Source organism: Chrysochloris asiatica, unplaced genomic scaffold, assembly GCF_000296735.1.
Source record: "Chrysochloris asiatica unplaced genomic scaffold, ChrAsi1.0 scaffold00289, whole genome shotgun sequence".
Taxonomy (NCBI): domain Eukaryota; kingdom Metazoa; phylum Chordata; class Mammalia; order Afrosoricida; family Chrysochloridae; genus Chrysochloris; species Chrysochloris asiatica.
In genome coordinates this window covers 134,599-157,495 of record NW_006408807.1, presented here as the reverse complement: position 1 = coordinate 157,495, position 22,897 = coordinate 134,599, and the positions used below count along the sequence as shown (strand labels likewise).

The window sequence follows — 22,897 nt, the reverse complement described above, 5'->3', positions numbered from 1 at the left end:
GTAGGGTGGAGGGTCAGAGAAAAAGGGGAAAACCCTCACCAAGATGGATTGGCCAAATGGCATCATCAGTGGGCTCAAGCATGACAACAATAGATTGGCCCAGGATCAGGCAGTGTTTCGTTCTGCTGTGCATAAGGTCGCTATGAGTCAGTACTGACTTCGATGGCACCTAACAACAACAACAAAATATTAGTCATCCTCTTCATACCACTCTCTACTTCTCGTCCGGGTTGGATAATCTGTTGCAATCACCACACAAAACTCAGAGATCATACTTGTAACTACGTGGTTATTAAGGAAGAGACTACAACTCAGGATCAAGACCAGTAAGCATGTAGATAAAGCCTCCCTTTTGTACTGCAGGGTTCCTCTCCACGATGCATGGTACCTCTCGGCCCCTCAAGACCAGCCTCTTCTTGACCCTGCTGTTTGTCACCACCGAGTCTATTGCAGACTCTCTTACAAGCCTGTTGGTCTAGGCTTGGTCAGACCACTTTTTCCAGGCCTCTTGCAGTCTTAAGTCTTGTTATCAGAGTCAGTTCAGAGTCATAGTGACCCTGTCTGGGATTTCCAAGAGCAGCTGGTTGGTTTGAGCTGCCATCCAGTTAGCAAGTAGTCCAGTACTTATCCTTCAGTGCTACACCAGGGCCTTAATTTGTGTTTCTGCTATTTTAGGAAGTTCCTTTCCTTCACTCTCTACTTCTTTCTTCTCCTTTCTGAGTCTTTCTGTCTGTAAAACTCTGTAGGACTGGCTGCTTATAGACACAAACTCCTGGTCAATTTCAAGGCATGCCCTCTCCTAGCGGGAGCCACAAATTGACCAATCTACTCTCCGTATGCCACAGACATCGTAGTCAACTCATTTTTATAGTCCATGGTCATTTCGTTTGCATAGTATAGTGACCATTCTCTGCAAGGTGCATGCCAGTCACAGGGCAGTCATTGGAAAATATGGCCTTAGATACGGAAACGCTTGTTGAATAGAATTTTGCAAGACCAAATACATCTTCATTGCAAATACTTTTTAAAACAACATAAAAGATGACTATACACATGGATTGTGCTAGATGGAATACACAGAAATCAAATTGACTATATCTGTGGAAAGAGATCATGGAAAAGCTCCATATCAGCCAAAACAAGGCCAGGGGCAGACTGTGCAATTGTCTGTGCATACAATTGCTCGTATGCAACTTCAGGCTGGAGCTCAAGAAAACTAAAAGAAGTCCAAAAGATCCAAAGTATGACCTTGAACATTTCCCACCTGGATTTAAAGATCATCTGAACAACAGATTTGATGCATTGGACCCTAAAGACCAAAGACCAGAAAAGTTGTGGAATGACATCAAGAACATCATACAGGAAGAAAACAAAAGGTCATTAAGAAGAAAGAAAAGACCAAAATGGGTGTCAGAAGAGACTCTGAATCTTCCTATCCAGCTTAGAGATGCTAAAGCAAATGGAAGAAATGAGGAGGTAAAATATCTGAAAAGATTTCAAGGGTCACCTCAGGAAGACAAAGTCGACTGTTACAATGAAACGTGCAAAGAAAAGGAGTTGGAAAACCAAAAGTGAAGAACACACTCAGAATTTCTCAACCTGAAGGAACTAAAGAAAAAAAAATTCAAGCCTCAACTTGAAATATTGACGGATTCTATGGGCAAAATATTGAATGATGAAGAAAGCATCAAAAGAAATTGGAAGGAATCTGGAGAGTCACTGCACCAAGAAGAAATTGTCGATGTTCAACCATTTCAAGAGTCAACGATAGTGACAGAAGTCCAAGATGCATTGAAGACATTGGCAACAAACAAGGCACTGGGAACTGAGGGAATACAAATGGAAGTCTTTCAACAAACTGATGTGGCACTGGAGGCACTCATCTAGGCCAAGAAATTTGGAAGACAGCTACCTGGCCAACTGACTAGAAGAGATCCATATTTGTGGCCATTCCAAAGAGAGGTGACAATGGAATGCAGAAATCATCGAACAATATCATTAATTTTGCAGGCAAGTAAAATTTTGCTAACAATAATACAAAAACGGCTGCAAACATACATTGACAAAGAACTTCCAGAAGTTCAAGCCAGATTCAGAAGAGGACGTGGAATGAGGGATATTATTGCTGACGTCAGGTGAATCTTGGCTAAAAGCAGAGAATACCAGAAAGATGTCTGTCTGTGCTTTATTGACTATTCAAAGGCTTTTGATTGTGTGGATCATGACAAACTATGGACAACATTGCAGAGAGTATTCCGGAACACTTAATTGTGCTCATAAGGAACCTGTTCGTAGACCAAGAGGCAGTTATTGAAACCGAAGAATGGAACACCAAGTGGTTTAAAATTCAGAAAGGTATGTGTCAAGGTTGTATTTTTTCACCATATTTATTCATTCTGTTTGCTGAGAAACAGGAGTATACAAAGAAGAATGTGGCATCAAGATTGGAGTAAGACTCATTAACAACCTGTGATATGTGGACGATACAGCCTTGCTTGCTGAAAGCAAAGAGAACTTAAAATACTTACTGATGAAAGATCAAAGACCTTTGGTATGGGTTGCACCTCAATGTAAAGAAAACAAAAATCCTCACCACTGGACCAACAAACAACATCCATAAAAATGGAGAAAAGGTTGAAATTGTCAAGGACTTCATTTTTCTTGGATCAAGTATCAACACTCACGGAAGCAGCAGTCAAGAAATCAAAGGACGTATTGCATTAGGCAGATCTGCTGCACAAGACCTCTTTAAAGTGTTGAAAAGCAAAGATTTCAGTTTGAGAACTAAGGTGATCCAAGCCATGGTATTTTCAATAACCTCATACACATGTGAAAGTTGGACAGTGAGACTGTAGAGGAATTGAGTTATGATGTTGGAGGAGAATATTGAAAGTACCATGGACTGCTAAAAGAACAAAGCAAACTGTTGGAAGAAAAACAGAGTACTCATTAGAGGCCAGGATGGCGAGACTTTGTCTCTCATACTTTGGACATATTATCAGGAGGGACCAGTTCCTGGAGAAGGATGTCATGTTTGGTAAAATGAGGGATCAGAGAAAAAGAGGAAGACCCCCCAATGAGATGGATTGGCACAGTTACATCAGCCATGGGCTCAAATGTCGTAACGATTGTTGAGTTTTTGGCACAGGATCAGGTAGTGTTGCATACTAGGTCGCTATGAGTCAGTATGGACTCCATGGGACCTATCAACAACAATAGTTATAACCCTAATAATTCCTAGTACAGGAAACACTAGGTTTAGCCAAGACCTAGGCATACTTCTAAGGAGCTCTGGTAGTGTAATGGTTACCAATCGGGCTGTGAACTGCAAGGTCAGCGGTTTGAAATTACCAGTTGTTCTGTGGGATAAAGATGAGGCTTTCTGCTCCCGTAAAGATTTACAGCCTCAGAAACCCTGTACAGGGTCGCTATGAGTCAGAACCGACTCCACGGCACTTAACAACAACAACAACAGGCATACTTCTAATCCCAACTTTGATTCTTTACTCCTACTCTCCAAAAAAGAAAAGAGGGAGGAAAAAAGAGCCAAAGTCTCATCATAATGTCTTGGATCCAGTTTTACAAAAAAAATCTCTCAGGTGGGTAGAAAGCTCAGGAGCAAAGAGAAGAAAATCTCAAGCACTGTCTCATTTCCTTTGGGAAGCCAGTGGAGTACGTTGCTGGCTGCATGTGTGAACGTGGTATCCATGATTGCCTTCCATCTTTTTTCCCTTTTTTCTCCCTACTTTTTCAGTACTTTCTGTGTTGCTTATTCTGTGTATCTACTGAGGTTTAACCTCTCTCTTAGGGCTTGTGGAAGGAAGCATTGTATCTGTTCCTGGGTCTTTGTGTGATACTCTCTTCCCTGCAGTGACATTCTGTAATTGCCTATAGTCACTGCCATGGAGTCAGTTCTGACTCAGCGTTCCAGCATAGGGTTTCTGAAGTATAAATCTTTACTGGACAAGAAGCCTCTTCTTTTTCCCAGGGTGTGGCGTGTGGGTCTGTACTGCCCACCTTCTGGTTAGCAGTCCATTGCTTATCCTACAACACCACCACACCTCCTTTCTTTCATTCCTGCATCATCTGACTTACGCTGATCATAGCCTATTCCACACTTGGCTCTAGTTGCTTGTTAGACTGCCTTCCCCCCTGCCTGAATATGAGCCGCTTGAGGAGGATGGTCCGAGTCTGTTTTGATCGCCATTATATGGAGTGCCCATGTGGCATTGCAGGTTAATGTGCTGGACTGCAAAGTCTGTTTGAACTGCAAGATCGGCAGTTCAGGCTCACCAGCTGTTCCTCACTTTGGGTCGGAACTGACTTGAGGGCAGTTAACAACAGCATATTTGTAATACATAGCACATAGGTAGCAATTTATAAATACATATTTCTCATAAGTATTTTTTCATTATCCAACCATTCTGAACATGGAATTGATTGGTGACATTATAGTTTAAATAGGAACTATTTTGTTTTTGTTGGTACTCCTCTAATGGTGCTTCTTACGGTCAGTGGTATAGTAGCTAAAATGTAGTGCCTGTATAATGAATATTTGGAGATCTGGTAGCATAGTGGTTACGAATTGGGCTGCGAACAGCAAGGTCAGCAGTTTGAAACTTCCAGCTTGTTCTGCTGGAGAACGATGACACTTTCTGCTCCCATAAAGATTTACAGCCTCGGAAACCCTGTGCAGGGTTGTTATGAGTTAGAACTGACTCCACAACACATAACCAACTACTAACCATGATAATGGATAAATCCTGCACTTCAAGATTATGTTAGAGATTCTTCCAGTTATATAAGAGGGGTCTTAAAAGGCTCATGGAAAAATTCCATTATATTTTAGTTCCAACCCCTTCGTTTATAATGTGAGCTTCCTGAAATATAAGGGTCTGATTCTGTCTATTGGGTTTTCCTTTGGGACTTATGTGTTGAGTAAATACAAGTATACATTGCTTGATGTCCATCTGGACAAAATCAACGTCACATACATCCATGCCCACGTAAGGTTTTTTGTTTATTCAATAGAAAAGCAGTTCTACTTTTGTTTACTGTTTCCCTCTAATAGTTTTAAAGTCCCCAAGTCCAGATTCTTGCAGCATTGGACCACCGAAGGTAGTATACAGGCATGTGAACTAGACTGCAATCTTCCCCTACAGTTGGGCTCAGTCATTCATTGGAGTGGCCACACTGAACTCAGACAGTACACTCATGCTTAGGGAGTTTTTTTAGGAAAGTTAGGTTACAATTTGGTGTCAGGAAAGCTTAGGGCATACTTTTAGTCAGGACAACCTCTTTTCATCTGTGTCCATAGGCACATGTTATAAAACTCTGCCTGGGCAATGTTACAAAGCTCTTTTAGAGTTGCTGATCAATGCCCACAGGACACGCTACTCCACCATAAGCCTCAGTCTGAAGACACTCAGCTCTGGCTCTCTGAGTCAGCAAACCTGGCTCCCCAACTAAATGCCTGGTGGCACCTTGCTCTGCACCAATCTTCCTGCCCGAAGTCACTCAGCTGTAATTGTTCTGTGGGCTGGAAAGCCCGTTGCCCTGGCTGTGTCTTTTGGTTCTGTTGCTGCTGCTCCTGAACCACTCCTAGAGTCACAGTTTCCTGGCCCTGGTTCGAGGAGGCTCAGTGGGCAGGGATCGTTGGTTTCAAAGGGCACACTCTCCTCCTAGCTCTTCTCTTTTGATGCTCGTGAGATCCCCCCTCCTGCTTCTGAGAAATCTTGTTGTATACCCATGTTACAGTTCCAAATTTTTCACAGTTAACCCTGTTAACCATCATTCACAATGGAATTAGCATCTTCCCTCACCATTTGTTACCTCGATCCTAACGTCATTTGGTAGGAGTTATAAACACTATGGGTAGAAGAGCCATATTAAGTAATTCACTGCCCCGGTGGAGGGTTTGACTGTGGGTGCAAGTTCTGAGGCTTTGTCTGGTGGGCAGACAGCTGTGGGGGCTGCAGGGCTAGGCATGTTCTGCTCCCTCCTCACTCTCTTCTTCTTGCTCCACTCCTGCCGCTGCCCTCGCAGTTTGCCCCAATACCCTTTCCCATTCCTCCACCAGCTTCAGCAGCAGCAACAAGGACAACCAGAAACAGGTTCCCCTAAGGTTTTTTGTGTGTCTTCTCCCCGATTATGGGGTTTATTAGGGAAGTGAACAAGGTGCAATGGAAGATCAGAAACAACTCAGGATGCAGCAGTTTTCCATTCAGGAACTCTACTCCTTTGCAGTAGTGCGGGCACGCTTCCCTCTTGTCTTCTGCCTCTCAGCCATGTGGCTCCTGGACCTCTGCCTTGCTTCTGCAGGTGTTAACAAAGCTCTTTTAGCCAGTCTGTAAGTGCCCAATGGGCATATTCTGCAAGCCAGCCTCCTGCCCATAGGCACTCAGCTTTACTCGTCCACATGCCTATACTCACACAACCACTGTTTCTCCATGTCGCCCAATGCCTCTGCCACTGCCTTTGTTGTCGCTGCTTTTCTAGGTAGGGATCTCACACTCCACTCATGCTTTTCTTTCTTTATGGTCCTGGGATCACCTGTTTCTTCTGAGATGGTGTCTTTTTTTTTTTTTTTTTGTAAATAATTTAAAAAAATGTTTCATTGTGAATTATGTGATAGTTTAAATGGGAGAACATTAGCTTTACATTCATCCTATCGTATATCATTACATTGCCATGGTTACAGCCCCTCCATGCATCATCAACATACCAAATGGTATATCCAGCAAGCCTGCCCCTCGGTCGTCAGCACACAGTCCCACTCCTTCTCTGGGTCTCCCTCAATGTGGAGAGTTCCCAGCTCTCCACATTGTCGTCTCTACCTCCATCTCTGGTGTCACTGTTTCTTTGGGTAGTCTCATAAGGTTTTAATATGGTGCTTGCACAATGGCCAAATCACATACCATCCTATTTCACAGAACATATTATAGATATTAAATGACGTTTCTGTATTGGGAAATATATGGTAAGTTTCCAGTGATTGACTTTTGCATTTTTGCTATGACTTAGAAATTGTTTCTAGTTTATGAGCAAATATGTGGATCAGGGTTCTAACTTCCCTTCATTTGATGTGGGTGGATGCCCATGGCTCAAGCCTAATTGAAATGATTATCATTGCCTATGAAGTAGCTGTATGAGCTTCTCTGTTGAAGCAGCAGATCAAGGATTGACCTCAGTGTTTTGTGACCTTGAGTAGGCATTGATAAGCTGCTGTGCAGGTGTGGCACTTCCCTAGAATACCGAGAACTAGGGAGGCCCCGGGATAGGATTTGTATTTCTAGGTGTCATTAATTTTTTCCTTATATCCATTCTTAGGAAAGGCCTTTGGCTATGCCAGCAGTCGAACATTCTGATCTGCTGTCTTCCCCATTGGAGAAAGGACCTAAGGGTAGAACCAAGAATGTTCTTAGCTTGTTTGATGAGGAGGAAGATAAAACTGAAGATGAAAGCAGAATTCGAGCTCCACAGACAGAAGCAGGAAAGGTAAGCAAAAAGCAAATAAAAGTTTAGGTGTATGGAAGGATTAAATAATCTCAATTTGTGATGTCAGTTCTATCCTTTGCTGGAGAAACCTTAGCCTTTAGTACAGATAGTGATTCTCTTTAGTCATAGATGTGTGGGGCTCTACATCAGTATGTTGTTGTTAAGTGTCGTTGAATCGATTTTGACCCACAGCGACCCTGTATAGGGTTTCCAAGGAGCAGTTGGTAAGCTTGAACCACTCACATTGAAGTTCTGACGACTTTGCAGTCTGACACATTAGCCCACAGCGCCACACCAGGACTCCCTATGTCAGTTTACCTTCCCCAAATAACCTTGCTGTCAAGTGGATTATAATTCCCCCTTCTTCACTTGGATTTTTGTGCCTTCTATAAACCCTTTGCCCCTTGCTCAGCTGTGTTGTTGTTAAGTGCCATGGAGTTGGTTCTGATTCATAGCAATCCTATGCACAATAAAGCAAAACGCTGCCTGGTCCAGTTTCATTCTCACAGTTGTTGTCATGTTTGAGTCCAGTGCTGCTGCCTCTGTGTCAGTCCATCTTGTTACAGGTCTTCCTCTTTTTCACTGACCTTTAGCTTTACGTAGCATGATGTCCTTCTCCAGGGACTGTTTCCTCCTGATAACACGTTCAAAATATGAGACATGAAGTCTTGCCATCTTGTTTTCTAAGGAGCATTCTGACTTCACTTCTTCAAGATAGATTTGTTTGTTCTTCTGACATTCCATGGTAATATGGCCTTGGTGATAGAAATGATGCTGGAAATCACATAATGTTATTTTACAAGACCAACGACTTATTTATTACAAATACTTTTTTAAATCAATAATGTCAAATCCTAGAAACCTTTCTTAACCATAACTATCAAACTGTGCAGCTGTTGTGTCTTGACATGTTCTCCATCTAGAGATGTCTGTATACTTCCGAAGACAGCATTTCCATTTCACTAATCCTTCCTCTAAGAATTCTGCACTCTTTGATTTATACCACGTCAAAGCAGCAGTTGTGGCCTCCTCACAAGGTTCTTTGAGTTTGGGGAATAACAACAACAGAACATCTAAAGAGGCATAATCAAGGTTATAGAGTTGATGGAGAAAGGTCTCCCAATGAAATTATTTTTATTTTTTTGCTGTTGTTCTTGATATTTATTAATAGTAGCATTGGTCACACAGTTTGAAAACTACCCACAAGAAAAGACAGAGCTTAGGCACCATGCTTTAAAAATGAGACATCTGAAAACCAAGATTAGATACTGCTTATAAAGATAGGTGTAAGTTCAAACCATAGGTGCTGAAGAAGAAGAAGGTAATTTGAGATGGGAAACTGGATAGAGAACTGTAATACCAAGTTTTGTAAAGGAGCAAGGGTGATAAAATGAAAGGATCAGCTTTTTAAGACTACAGTAGTCGTTTTGAAGAAGTGAGTCGTTTGATGCGGCTTAGAATGGAAACCCAGATACATGCATTTAAGAATTTCAGGTTGAGAACTCATTGTCTTGGCAACCTTTTCTGAAGGGAACTTGTGTAAGAAAATAAGATTCACTTGACTACACCTTCAAAATATTCTTCAGTGGAAAACTTACACTATAGTGAAATAATTAAATGCAGAATTCCAAAATCATAATTTATTGCTGCAATGCCTTGAGATAGCACTGAAGTTGCAGGTCTGTCATCTCTTCCATTAGAAGATATTACTTCTCAAAATCTATGATTCATAAGGAGAACACTATCTAGCTTTGAATAATTTTTGTTGACACTTGAGATTCTTAACAGTGAACATCTGTATAAATTTTTTGCATGCAGTAAATCATCTAGCATAACATTCATATGAAGTCAAAGTAACACACACCATTTAAACAAATACCTATATTTTCGTCTACTCACAATCACATAAAACTACCAAGGTCATATATAAGTTATTAGGTATACTATATGGAAAAGTTATTATTATTTTTTTAATTTAAGGTTTTTATTGTGGATTGAGTGAAAGTTTACAGGGCAGAGCATCAGTTTTACATTCAATAAATCATACATCTTGTATTATTACAATGATTAGAATCCCCTCCATGTACCATCAGTTATACCAGTATTTCTCTCTGTTCACGTTAGCTTTTTTTTAAAAAAAAAACTCAGGCATATTTAATAATTTACACCACCAATGAGCACATTCTGCAAGTCTGCCTCCTGGCTGCCAGCACTCAGTCCCTCTCTTTCCATGAATCTAGAGTCCTCAGCTGCTCCCTGTCTCCATGCCCCCATCTCTGCCTCCATCTCTGATGTCACTGCTTCTCTGGATAAGGTCTCTCATTCTGCTTGTGCTCTAATCCCTTGATGGTCCTAGGGTCCTCTGTTTCTGGACTGTGAGATTAAACACTCTCCTGTTTTTGTTACAAAACTTCTACCTCTACAATTGTGAGAGTCGCAATTAGTCATGACCAATAAAATTCTTGTTGGATAGTTCTTGCTACCCTAGGAGAATGAACAGGCGCGTTGTTGTGATGGGAAAAAATTCCTTGGTGCAGCTTTCCTGGTCTTTTTCTCACCGGTACTGTTTTCAGTTTTTAAAAAATACTTTGTTCTAATAAGCCCCCATGATTGTCCTGTGTCCTTCAAGAAAATCTATTAAGATTATTCCATTGGAGCTCTCCAAAAAGTCACCATAATCTTCTGTGCTGACTTGTCTGCCTTGAATTCAGTTGACCCAAGAGCCACTGTTTCAGTTGGACCTTGCTGTCTGGACCATACTGGTAAATCTTAAGACTCTTCCCGGTTACAGTTCATTCCATAAAATCGTCATCAGCTTTGATCTTGTTTAAAAGACTGATGGAAAGATCTTTGATCTTTGTGTAACACTTTTGGCACCCATGGAGCTGAAAGCTTGCTGAGGCCAAGATGTTTACTTAAAATTAAAAATAACAAACTATGAGATTGCCACTTCAGTAGCTATAACATTAATGGTAACTCTGCAGTCTCCCACTAGTTTCTGAAATTCAGCACAATTTCTTCATTTGTCGAGCTTGAGAGTCTCTTCTCTTGGCTCATCTTTGTGGTCTTCCCAGTCTTCTTTAAAATGCTTGATGCATCTAAAAACTATTGCTTTATGTGGGGCAGAATTTCTGTCACTTGTTTCAAGGATTTGGGAAGATGTTCCTGTGAATTTTCTTAAAAGTTTGATATTAGCCATGAGCTCGAATATTTTTTTCCCCATGGCACAAAAAGTGTCCTTTTTACTCTTTTTTTGAAGGTAGCCTAACAAGACGAAGAGAAGTGTATTCCTGAGAGAATTTGTCTTTTGCAGCTATCCAGGATCATAGGGACATATTTAAACACATTCTGTTTGGAATAAAACCACACATGTATGAACTGGAACCTACTATTTTTGGACTTACTCTCATATGTACTGTCTGTGTGGTGCTGTAGGATAAGTACTTGACTTTTAAACACAAGGTTGGTGGTTCAAACCCACCAGCCACTCCTTGGAAAACCCCACTGAGTCCAACCAATTCACATTCTGTTGGATCACCTGACTGTGGAATGAGCACAAATCCGGATCTCGTCCAGTCAGTTGGCCAGGTAGTGGTTGGTCTTCCAAATTTCTTCACAGAGATGAGTGAGTGCTTCCAGTGTTATATCAGTTTGTTAAAAGATTTCCATTTGTGTTCCATCAGTTCCCGGTGCCTTGTTCTTTGCCAACGCTTTCAGTGCACTTTGAACTTCTTCCTTCAGGATCACTGGCTCTTGACTACAACATATGCAAATATGCTTTCCACTTATCTTGACAGTTGTACTGTTGTATTCCATTGTATGAGTGTATTTGAATTTCTACTAATGGGTACTTAAGATGTGTCTAGGCTTTTGCCTTTGTATCAAAGTTGCAGAGGACATCTTTTTTGTGTCCTTCTGTGAATGCTTTTCCGATTTTCTTGAAATAATTTTTTGCAAGTTTTAAATATGGGTGACTTTTCTTCTTTTTTCCCCAGAATCACAGTCCTGATCCCTACCCCAAGACCACAGGTGTCTTTCAGGATGAAGAGCTCCTTTTCAGTCACAAACTACAAAAGGACAATGATCCAGATGTTGACCTTTTCTCTGGCACAAAAAAAACCAGGGTTAGTTTTCCACGTTATGACTTGGCAATTATGTTAGATATTGTTTCAGCAGAATCTAATTGTTACGTAACCTCTTTTTATAAATTGTTTTTGTTTTGGGTATTGAATTTGAGTTTTATGTATTTCTTCTAGTTGTTAGAACCAAGTGCTGGGAGCCTATTTGAAGATGATGATGATGATGATCTTTTCAGCTCTGTCAAGTCCCAACCTTTGGTACCAACCTTTTGTTCTAGATAATGGGGCGTGTGGGAAGACTTCTGGGAAAAGAACATAATGTCCAGCTATATGATTAGGGAAAGTCCACAGAGAACAGTGGTGGATACAAAGAAAAGAGCAAATGATGAGCTGATGAGAAGATGTACGCAGAATGTGACTCTCAGTTCTTATTTTTCCACATCTTACATTACTTAACTCTTTCCAAATCTAAAACATCAACTAATCAAAGCTCTTTCAATGTGCTATAAATTTGTTTGATTTTAAATTGTTTATTGAAAAACAAATGCTTGTAATATGGTGATTATGCATGCTTTAAAGCTTTTAATCGGAATCTATATATGTCATTTCCCCCCTGCCTTAGTAGATTTTCTAAGTACTCTTTTCTTAAGAAGGGTGCACTCTTTAGATTGTGCTTTCAGATTAGCTAATTTTGAATTAGTCCAACCTTTATTTGAGAAAGAACTTTTCAAACTTAGACAAGCCAGTTTTCTATTTTGTATCGTGATTAAGAAAACAAAATCCAAAACACTTGACAGATTTGAGATAATTCATTTTCTTTTGAAGGTACTAGAAAAGAAAAAGGTAGTGAAGAAAGATCACCCTGTCTCCTCTTCCAAGAACCAGAAACCTGAATCCATTCAAGATCTCACAGAGAAAAGCTTATGGAAAGTAGAAATGCCTCAGGTAAGAACTGATCATTTCAAAGGTTTTTCAGCTCTTGTTTGCATCTCAGTATAGCTAAACTCCACTATGTAAAACCCAAAATTCTTAGAGTTTCTCCCATGAAGGAGGAAACAGTAACCTGACCGCCTCTGTGTTTACTGTAATGTTTAGCCTCTCTTATCTCCCACCTTCATTCCATATTCCAGAGTGTCATGAATCTATACTTGCCAGTATCATTTTCAGAGTTCTGTTTGATTCTAGGCTAGAGACTTAAGAGAGGATGATAGTCTTCTTTAGGCCAGAACGCCCCCCCCCCCCAACCTTTTTTTTTTTAACCCCTGTGGGCTACCTTGGGGTAGAATTAAATGTGAGTTAAATCTGATATTTTAGGTGCCTTTTAATATTACTTCTTTGGGGATTATTGTTGTTAGCTCTCCCTCCTTAGTGAGCTCTTCTTTGGAACAGACGTGGATTGAAGATATGGATTCTGACTGGCCAGATGCCCCTGGGACTAGCAGATCTCCAGTGACGCTTTTGAAGCCTCAGATTCTGTTGTTGCTATAAATCGTGTATTAGATTGTGGCTTAATTTCTCTATGCTTGTTAATATTTGCTGTATTGGATAACCAGCATGGTAATTCTGCCAATTGATTAGGTTCTGGTGCTCTGATAAACTGTGCCTTTTTTAATTGATTTGTTATCGCTGTCACTCCTTATCCCATGTAAGAGCTACTCCTTGCACCTACACTGCAATTGAGGAGGAATTAGTGAGCTGCTGTTAGCGAGAAGTTTTGTGGTCCTAGAAGAGGTTTGGATGCCTTTTCCGTTATGTTGTTGTTAAACGCCTTTCAAGTCAATGCCGACTCATAGCAACCCTGTATGAGGTTTGACAGACTTCATTCCACCTCAGATGCGTGTATATGGATTCGTAGTATCCAAGAGACACTTTCCTTACTGTTGCTTCCATGAATTGTAACAGAATGTAATTTCACACAGGACTCGTCCGGTCCCGCTCCATTTAAAACCAAAGAGCCATCCACTCGGATCGGGAAAATACAAGTAATTATAACACTTCTGGAATTTTCATTCCCTGCCTTGTGGCATCTCTAAATGTTTTTGGAGTTTTATTTTTGTCAGCTGTTGCCAATCATTACCTCTCCTTCCCCACCCTCTGATTGTTGCTTCTTATGCGCTGTGTCTTTAACATTTTCTCTTGGATCCCAGTGGTGGGTACAGTTTGTATGACTTTTTGTCTTAGTTCTGGACTAGATCAGATTTTCTTGCCTTTCTGGTTCTATTGTACTAAATATATATTATGTACACTGGATCTCCTGTCTTATGTTACAGTGCTAATGGACTGCTGTGTTTAAAAAGAATACAGAATGAGTTTGATTTTTCTTTTTCAGGCAAATTTAGTGATTAACCCAGCAACCTTGCTGCCTGTAGTGGCTCCCCAGATCTCTCGAGCAAAGCCTGTAGTGCCTGAATTGGCTTTTTCTCCATCAGAACCCAAAAATGCAGAGGCCAGCGTGAGTTTTGATCTGCCAGCTCAGGCAGATACTTTACACAATGCAAACAAGGTGATAAAACTAGCTTTTCTTTTCTTTTTTATTTAACCAGAACAACTTAATATGTCTAATTCTAACTGTTACATAGTTGTACATAGTTATCCCACCCCCCATTTGAAGGAAGCACCCCATGTTACTCCTCTGCTGGCTCCTCACAGCTCAGAGGAGACCTTTCCACTCTGTGGCTTGATATTAAAGCCCTCTCAGTCCATGCCAACCTACATTTCCAGCTTCACTCCCTGACAGTCACACTTGGGCTCAAGTCACTTCAGGTGCCATTCCCTGAACACACGTGCCCCATTCTGTTGCCCGTTAGCTCTTGCTATCGCTCTGAACGGGTTGTGTTTTCTCAACTAAAGCTGTACTCAAAGGTCTTCACTTCTATAGTTTTCTCTTGTTCCCCTTCCCCACTCCAGGCTCCCCCCTTTGAGATCCCCTGGCAGTCTCTCAGTCTAGTGCAGCCTTGGCATCTGATACCACTATCTCCCAAACAGACTGCCAAATACTCTTTAGGCTTTGCTTTTGGTTAGTTAGTTGTCTATCAGATTTCCCTTCTTTAGAAAGTCTTAGCTGATCTGTAAGTAAGCAACAGTATGTAGGGCAGTGCTGGAAAATATATTCTTACCAAGTATTTCCAAAAACATTCTCCTTGTGGAAAGTATGTGGAAAATAAAGCCCTTGTCATCTCCCTCTTAGATACTTTCACATACACTATTTTGATTAAGTTTAAATCGACTATTTTCTAGAATTGTGTATAACATTTCTTTTAAATTGACAAACACAGTCTAATCAAATACTTGCTCAAAGCAGGTTGTGGCTTCTTAAAACTCTATTTGATTATTTTGAAAAAATCCCAAATACTGTGCTATTGGTACTAACTGACTCATGTTTTATTAAAATTTCAGAAATTCTGACTTAAAATACATGTTTCTTACATGAAATTTTAATCTAATGTTTAAGGAAACAGCACCTTAGAGTACCTCTCTTTCTTTATTGTCTTACATCTCCCTGCTTCTGGAGCCTGATTGTAGATTCCCCCCAAAACCCCAAATCCATAGCCATTGAATCGGGATGTGAACCTTAAGGTCAGCAGTTCGAAACTACCAGCTGTTCCACGGGAGAAAGATGAGCCTTTCTGCTCCCTTAAAGATTTACAGCCTTGGAAACCCTGTACAGGGTCGCTATGAGTCGGAACCGACTCCACGGCACATAACAACAACAACATAGCCATCAAGGCGAGTCTGCCTCATAGCGACCCTATGTAGGCTTTCTGAGACTGTAAGTCTTTCTTCCACGGAGCAGCTGGCAGGTTTGAACTGCCGACTTTGAGATTAGCAGTCCAGTGTTTATTCTACAATGTCATCAGAACTCCTTAAATAAGAGCTGCTGACCCGAATAGAGATTGAACCCTCAACCTTGACATTATTAGCACCATGCTGTAAACAATTGAGCTAATCAGCCCCCTAATAAAATGGTTAGTACCAGAATTCCTCTGATTCTTGTTTTGAAAGAGTCCAAAACTTAAATTCAGAACAGCGTATAGGGGCAAGGGAGGGTTTGGGGGCACAGAGTACCACCCTGTCTACTTTCTGGAACTTCAGTGGGAAATGAGGCCATTTGTATGAATCTGACCTGAAACTACGCTCAAAAGATTAAAAAATTAGGAATTCTGAAGGATTAAGAATGATTTTGTCTTAGAACCCTGGTACCAATGAAAATCCTGCTTCAGAAGTAACTTCTTCTGTTTCTTAGGTAATACCGTAATTATATTGGACTAGGTAAGCTTCAATGTCTTGCATTACTGATTCTTTGCTATGTTAGCTTTGAATCCTGTTTTTTGTTTTTGTCATCAGATCAACAACGTGTGATTTTATTCCATTGTAGAGCCGAGTCAAAGTGAGAGGAAAACGCAGACCCCAGACCCGTGCGGCTCGGCGGCTGGCTGCCCAGGAATCCAGTGAGGCAGAAGATACGGGTATCCCCAGAAGAACAGTTGCACAGTTAGGAGAGGGCACCATTTCCCCAGATTTCTACCAACAACAGCCCAAAGCAAACAGCAGGAAGGACAGCTCTGTGGCAGCTGCCACTCTGACTTTGGATGGCAGTCCTGTATCTGAAGTGGACAGAAGTCCCTTTGCCCAATCTCTGGGTGTGCCTCTTGAAGATGACCTTTTCGATTCTGGAGGTATCTTTTCCGCAGGCACTGGATTTCAGTCCACTGGGAGAACCAAAACCAAGGAGAAGACAGCAGAGGGGCCAGCCAGCCAGGCAGGGGGCAGTAAAGAGCAGAGCTGTGTTTTCTCAGCTCTCTATGAAGAAGGCAGCGAAGATGATCTCTTCCAGTCTGTCAAACCAAAACCAGCACCGAAGGCCAGTACCTTTCCTCTCCTAGAAGATGAAGATGATGATCTCTTTACAGATCAGAAAGGCAAGAACAATGATTCAAAATCCAACAATCATCAAGATGTTATATTCAAAACACAAGATATTTTTGAGGTAATAGGACATCACAGTGTTTATGCTTTTTATTTTTTAATTGTGATTTGAGTGTATGCAGGATACCTACTTAGTTCTCATATTAATCATTCTGAAATTTACTCAGAAGTGCTTTCTTGTTGTGTCATGTAGAGCTAGTTCATGGGTGGCCATAGCAATTGATACAGGTCTTGGTTTTTGTAGTTTTTAGCAGACTGTTGATGTGGAATACCACTCTGGGACATATAGAAAAGCATATCAGTCTATCTTGAGGGTTTAACCTGTGGTCATGGAGAAGCAGGCACTGCTTAAAGTTGAAGGTTGAATGAATGTAGTAAGAACATCAGAGACACTTGTTTGGCAAATGCTTATTGAACTTCTGGCTGCTGGGGGACAATGTGTTCCACTCTCCCAAAGCTCTCAGCAACAGGTTATTAAGATATTTTCAAATAATGTAAGTGTCACGAAGAAAGTGGCCCAGGGCTGTGGGGCAGAAGCGATGGGGTTGAGGTGGGAGAAAAGGGATTAGTAACGCACTAATTGTGACTAGACATGAGAGGGATCCTACCGTGCAGAGAGCCGGGTGGAGAGTTCCAGACACATGGAGTGAATGTTGCAAATTAGATGCCCAGAACTCTGGTAGTTTGCATTTCAGTAGCTTGTTGAAATATTAATTTTTTTGAACTAAATTGCTGATTTAAAATTGTTTGTTTACTTTTTGGCCAAATAAGGATGATATATTTGTAACAGAAGCAATTAAACCCTCACAAAAAACAAAAGAGAAGGAAAGAACTTTGGAATCCAACTTATTTGATGATAACATTGATATCTTTGCTGACTTAACTGTAAAACCAAAAGAAAAATCCAAAAAGAAAGTGGAAGCTAAGTCAATATTTGATGATGATATGGGTAAGTTTGCTTTTCTACTTAAGACATAGAGAACATGAAAGATGAAATCTCACCATCCTTGCTTCTACAGGAGTATTCTGAGTGTGCTTCTTCTAAGACATGTTTATCCTTCTGGCAGTCCGTGCTACTTTCAGTGCTCTTCTTCATAGTTCAGATACGTAAATTCTTTTATAGTCTTCCTTATTCAGTGTCCAACTTTCACATGCATATGAGGTGCTTGAAAATACCATGGCTTGGGTAAGGTGCACTTTAGTCCTCACAGAGACATCTTTGCTCTTTAACAAACTGAAGAGTTCTTATGCAGTAGATTTATCCAATGCAGTATTGTTGGATGTCTTGACTGCTGCTTCCGTGAGCATTGATGTGGATCCAAGCAAAATAAAGTCATTGAAAACTTCACTCTTTTCTCCATTTACCACAGTGGTATTTATCGATCCTGGTGTAGTACTGTGGGATAAAGCACTGGACTGCAGGCTTGGTTTGAACCATAAGGTTGCTGGATCAAACTCAACAGCTGCTTCTTGGAAACCCTATACAGGGTCACTGTGAGTTGGACCCAACTCAACAGCACTTAACAACAACAAATTTATTGGTCCTTTTGTGAGGATCTTTGTTTTCTTAAATTGAGGTGTAACCCATACTGATGAGCTTCATCAGTATTTCAAGTCCTTTTTATTTGTAGCAAGCAAGGTTGTATCATATACATATTGTAGATTGTTAATGAATTTTCCTTCAATCCTGATGCCACATTTTCATAAAACCCAGCTTGGATTATTTGCTCAGCATACAGATTGAATAAGTATGGTAAAAGGATACAACTCTGACACAAACCTTTCTTGATTTTAACCATTCAGTATCTCCTTGTTCTGTTTGAATGACTGCCTCTTAGTCTATGTACAGGTTTCTCATGAGCACAGTCAAGTGTTATGGAATCCCCATTACTCACAATATTATCCATAGTTTTGTATGTTTCACACAGTTGAATGCCTTTACAAAATCAGTAAAGTACTGGTAAATATCTTTCTGGTATTTGCCACTTTCAGCCAAGATCCACCTGATGTTATCAGTGATATACCTTTTCTGCATTGAATACGGCTTGAATTTGTGGTAGCTACCAACTTTTTTGATTTATCTTCAACAAAATTATACTTGCATGTGATTCATGATATTGTGCAATGATTTCCTTAATCTGTTAAGTCCTCTTTCTTTGGAATAGGCACTAATATGAATCTCTTAAAATTTTGGGCCAGAATTGTCTTCCACATTTCTTGACGATTGAGCACCTCCAACTCTCCATCAGTTTTCTTGAACCATATCAATTTCAGTTCCTGGATCCTTGTTTTTCTCCAATGCCTTCAGTATAGCTTGGGTGTCTTCCTTCAGTACTATCATTTCTTGACTATATGCTACCTCTTGAAATGGTTGAACATCGACTAATTCTTTTTGGGACAGTGAGTCTGAAGTATTCCTTCCGTCTTTTAATGGTTCCTGCATCATCACTGTTGTTGTTAAGTGCCACTGAGTCAGTTCTGACTTACAGCAACCCTGAATAAGGTTTCCAAGGGCAACTGATTTGTTTGAACCCCTGACCCTGTGGTTAGCAGTCCAGTGTTTAACCTACATCTCCACACCATTTTGCCCATGTTGTTGTTAAGTGCTGGTGAGTTGGTTCCGATCCATAGCGACCCTTTGTAGGGCTTGCAAGGAGCAGCTGGTGTGCTTGAACAGCTGACCTTGCAATTCAAGCCGACTTGGCAGTCCAGCACATTAACCCACAGTGCCACACCAGGACTCCATTTTGCCCTTAGAATCCTTCAATATGTGAGTGGAGGTTTGAAGTTTTTCCTTTAGTTTTTCAATTTGAGAAAGGCTGAGCATTTTCTTCCCTTTTGATTTTCTAACTGCAGGTCTTTGCACATTTCATTATAATCCTAGACTTTGTCTTCTCAATCTGCCCTTTGAACATTTCTGTTCAGCTTTTACTTATTCCTTTCTTCCGGGTGCTTTAGCTTCTGCATTTTCAATAAAGAGTTTCAGAGACTCTTCTGACGTCCAGTTTGCCTTTTCTTTCTTTACTATCTATATAATGACCTTTTGATGTTTTCTTAGTGACCTTTTAATGATCTTCCTGTTTGATGTTCTTTATGTCATCGTACAAATATCTGGTCTTCAGTTATTAGTGTCTAATGCATCAGCTCTGTTCTTGAGATGGTCTCTAAACTCAGGTGGGATTTATTCAAGGTCATATTTTGGCTCTTCTGGATTTGTTTTACTTTTTTAAGCTTCAGCCTGCACATGGTTTCAAGCCATTGATGATCTGTCCCACAGTTGGCTGCTGTCCTTATTTTGGCTGATGATACTGAGCTTCTTTCTACATTGTCTTTTTTCACAGATGGAGTCAGTTTGATTCTTGTGTATTTAATCTGGTGAGGTCCCCATGTCTTTTGTATGTGTTGAAAAAAAAAAAGATTTTTTCATTGAGTAAGTTATTGGTCTTACAGAATTCTATCATGCGATTTCCAATATTGTTTATATCATCGAGGATGTATTTTACAACTACTGATCCTTCCTCTTTGTTTCCAATTTTTGCATTTTAATCACCAGTAATTATCAGTCCATCTTAATAGCATGTTTGATGAATTTCAGGCTGAAGAAGTTGGTGGAATTGTCTGGTTTCTTCATCTTTGTTTTTAGTGGTTGGTGTGTAATTTGAATAATAGCTGTATTATTGACTGGTCTTCCTTGTAAGCCTTTAGATACTATCTTATCACAGACAGCATTGTACTTCAAGATCTTGAAATGTTCTTTTTGAGAATGAATATAATGCCACTCATCTTCAGTTTGTTATTCATAGCACAGTAAACCATATGATTATTCTATTCAAAATGGCCAGTACCTGTCCATTTCAGCTCACTAGTCCTAGAGTGGTGCTGTAGGATAAAACACTGTTCAAACTCACCAGCCACTCCTTGGAAACCCTATACAGTGTTGCTGAGAGTCCGAATCAACTTGACAGCACCTAACAGCAATAATGATGATGTCCAGGATAGCGATCTTTATATGTGCCAATTCATAATTTGTACATTTCACATTCCAAGTATTAATGGATGTTTGCAGCTTCTCATTCTAAGTTGTGCCCATCAAAAATGAAGATCTCAAAAGCTTTGCTTCAGTCCACATCATTAAGGTCAACTCTACTTTGAGGAGGCTGCTCTTGCCCAGTCATTATATATATATTTGTTGTTGTTGTTAAGTGCTGTTGAGTCTGTCCCAACCCTTAGCAACGCTGTATTGGGTTTCTGAGGAGCGACTGATGAGTTTGAACTACTGACCTTGAGGTTCAAACCGATTTTGCAGTCCAGTGCATTAACCCAGCATCACAGCAACACACAAGCCAGCACAGTACAGCAAACTGACAGATAAGTGGTTGGGTAAGACTTGAGCTTTAGACAAATACCCATTTCCTCCTCCTCACCCCTCTCTCCCAGATACAGACCTTGGGTCTCACCAGAAGAAAGCTGGTGGTATGTTACTAGCACTGGGTCTACTCCCCCCAGCCAGGCAATGCTCTGTGTCCACAGGCCCACACCACACTGGATAGAGAAGAGACGTCATTAATTACAAAAAAAGTTACCTTTTATTACAAAAAAAGTAACACATGCTAATTAGTGTTGTAAGAATGGCATGAGGCCATGTCTGAACTCCCCGCACTTCACCAGAGAGGAGGAGAATTAAACTCAATATAGGCCAGTTCCTCTGAGGCACAAGTCCAACCTGCTTCCACCCTCCAACCTCCTTTACCAATTTTCATATCAACTATTCCTCCTGTGGTACTCTGTATTTCTTTCCTGGGTTTAATAATTCAGTGCATTGGCCACACAGAGTCCATTCTCTTGATCCTGGGGTTTATTAAGAAAGTTAGCAGGTTGCAATTCAGGGTAAGAAATGCTCAGTGTACAGTTTTTCTTTGGCTTCATTTCAGCCAGGCCTTTAGGCACACTTCTTTCTGATCCTCAGCCTCTTTGCCATGCAGATTCCTGGTTTTTGTCCTCCTCAGGCAATGTCACAAAGCTCTTTTGGCGCTGCCAGTTAGTTCTCAAAGGGAACTCCATTCCACCAGTAGTATCAGCTGGAAGAAACTCAGCCGTATCTCCTTGGATCATCTAGCCTATCTTTCCCATTTAAGTGTCTGGTAGTATCCCACTCAGCAAACAAACTTCCTGCCTGCAGGCACTCAGCTTTCTCGCTCTATGAGCCAGGAAGCCCACCATTCTGTCTGGTGCTTTAGCTCTTGATTCTGCTGCTGCTGCTCCTTTGCCTCTTCTTTGATGCCACAGTTGTCTTTTTCCTGAATCAAGGTGATTCAGCACTCAGGGATGGCGGGGTCTAAGGTGTGTGGTACACTCCTGGCTCATCTTTCTTGCTAATACTGAATTCCCCCATTCCTACTTCTGAGACTCCACGACATATAACAACAACTTCTGAGATGGCTCATCTTCAGCCTAGTAAGATGGCAAAACTCATCAGTTGCCTTATTAGACTACCACACAGCTTTTTGCATGGTCCTACCCGTGGCGCTGTGGGTTAATGAGCTAGACTGCAAAGCCATTTGAACTGCAAGGTCGGCGGTTCAAACTTACCAGCTGCTCCTCGGAAACCCTATACAGGGTCACTATGGGTCGGAATCGACTTCACGGCACTTAACAACAACAACCCAGTTATTTGGTGTTAGTGACTAAGACTGGCTGGAAGAGCCATATTAATTTGCTGCACCACAAGTATTTGTTGTTGGTTGTTATGTCCCGTGGAGTCAGTTTGACTCATAGTCACCTGGTATAGGGTTTCCGAGGCAACAAATCTTTATGGGAACAGAAAGTCTCATCTTTCTCCCACGGAGCAGCTGGTAGATTTGAACTGCAGACCTTGTGGTTAGCAGCTCAGCTTGTACTCCACTATACTACCAGAGTTCTGCACCACAAACTATAGATTTAGACAACTTAGAAATATAAAAAGTTAAATACCACCTCAGAGACAGCCATTACTAATAGTTTGGCATTTACCCTCAGACACAGCAATGGTAATAGGTGTTTGTGCATACATATAAATCCATGCACCTTCCCCCCCCCCAAATGAAAGTATGCTGTTCTTTTAGCCATTTAATGTGTTACTTAATAATAGACATCTTTTATGTCAGTACATAGATACCTACTTCCTTGTTTTTAGTGGCTATGTAATATTTTTTAAAATTTTTTATTGTGAATTATATGATAGTTTACATGGGAGAACATTAGTTTTACATTCATTCTATCGTACATCGTATCATTGCCATGGTTACAGTACCCTCCATGCATCATCAACCAACCAAAAGGCATACCCCCCCTTTATTCCCCCCCTCCCCCCGCAGGGTCTTCAGTACATAGTCGCTCTCCCTCTCTGGATCTAAAGT

At 40.8% G+C, this 22,897-nt stretch overlaps 1 protein-coding gene across 1 annotated transcript in view; it reads left to right on the top strand.

Annotated features, from left to right (window-relative positions):
* FAM21A (family with sequence similarity 21, member A) overlaps window positions 1–22,897 on the top strand; it is a 122,557-nt gene that overhangs the window by 95,866 nt on the left and 3,794 nt on the right. The window contains exons 20-27 of the mRNA XM_006874613.1: window positions 7,330–7,497; window positions 11,493–11,621; window positions 11,754–11,834; window positions 12,402–12,521; window positions 13,496–13,558; window positions 13,906–14,079; window positions 15,952–16,563; window positions 17,274–17,451. Coding sequence (XP_006874675.1) covers window positions 7,330–7,497; window positions 11,493–11,621; window positions 11,754–11,834; window positions 12,402–12,521; window positions 13,496–13,558; window positions 13,906–14,079; window positions 15,952–16,563; window positions 17,274–17,451 — 1,525 coding nt within the window. The remainder of the gene's footprint in view (window positions 1–7,329; window positions 7,498–11,492; window positions 11,622–11,753; window positions 11,835–12,401; window positions 12,522–13,495; window positions 13,559–13,905; window positions 14,080–15,951; window positions 16,564–17,273; window positions 17,452–22,897) is intronic.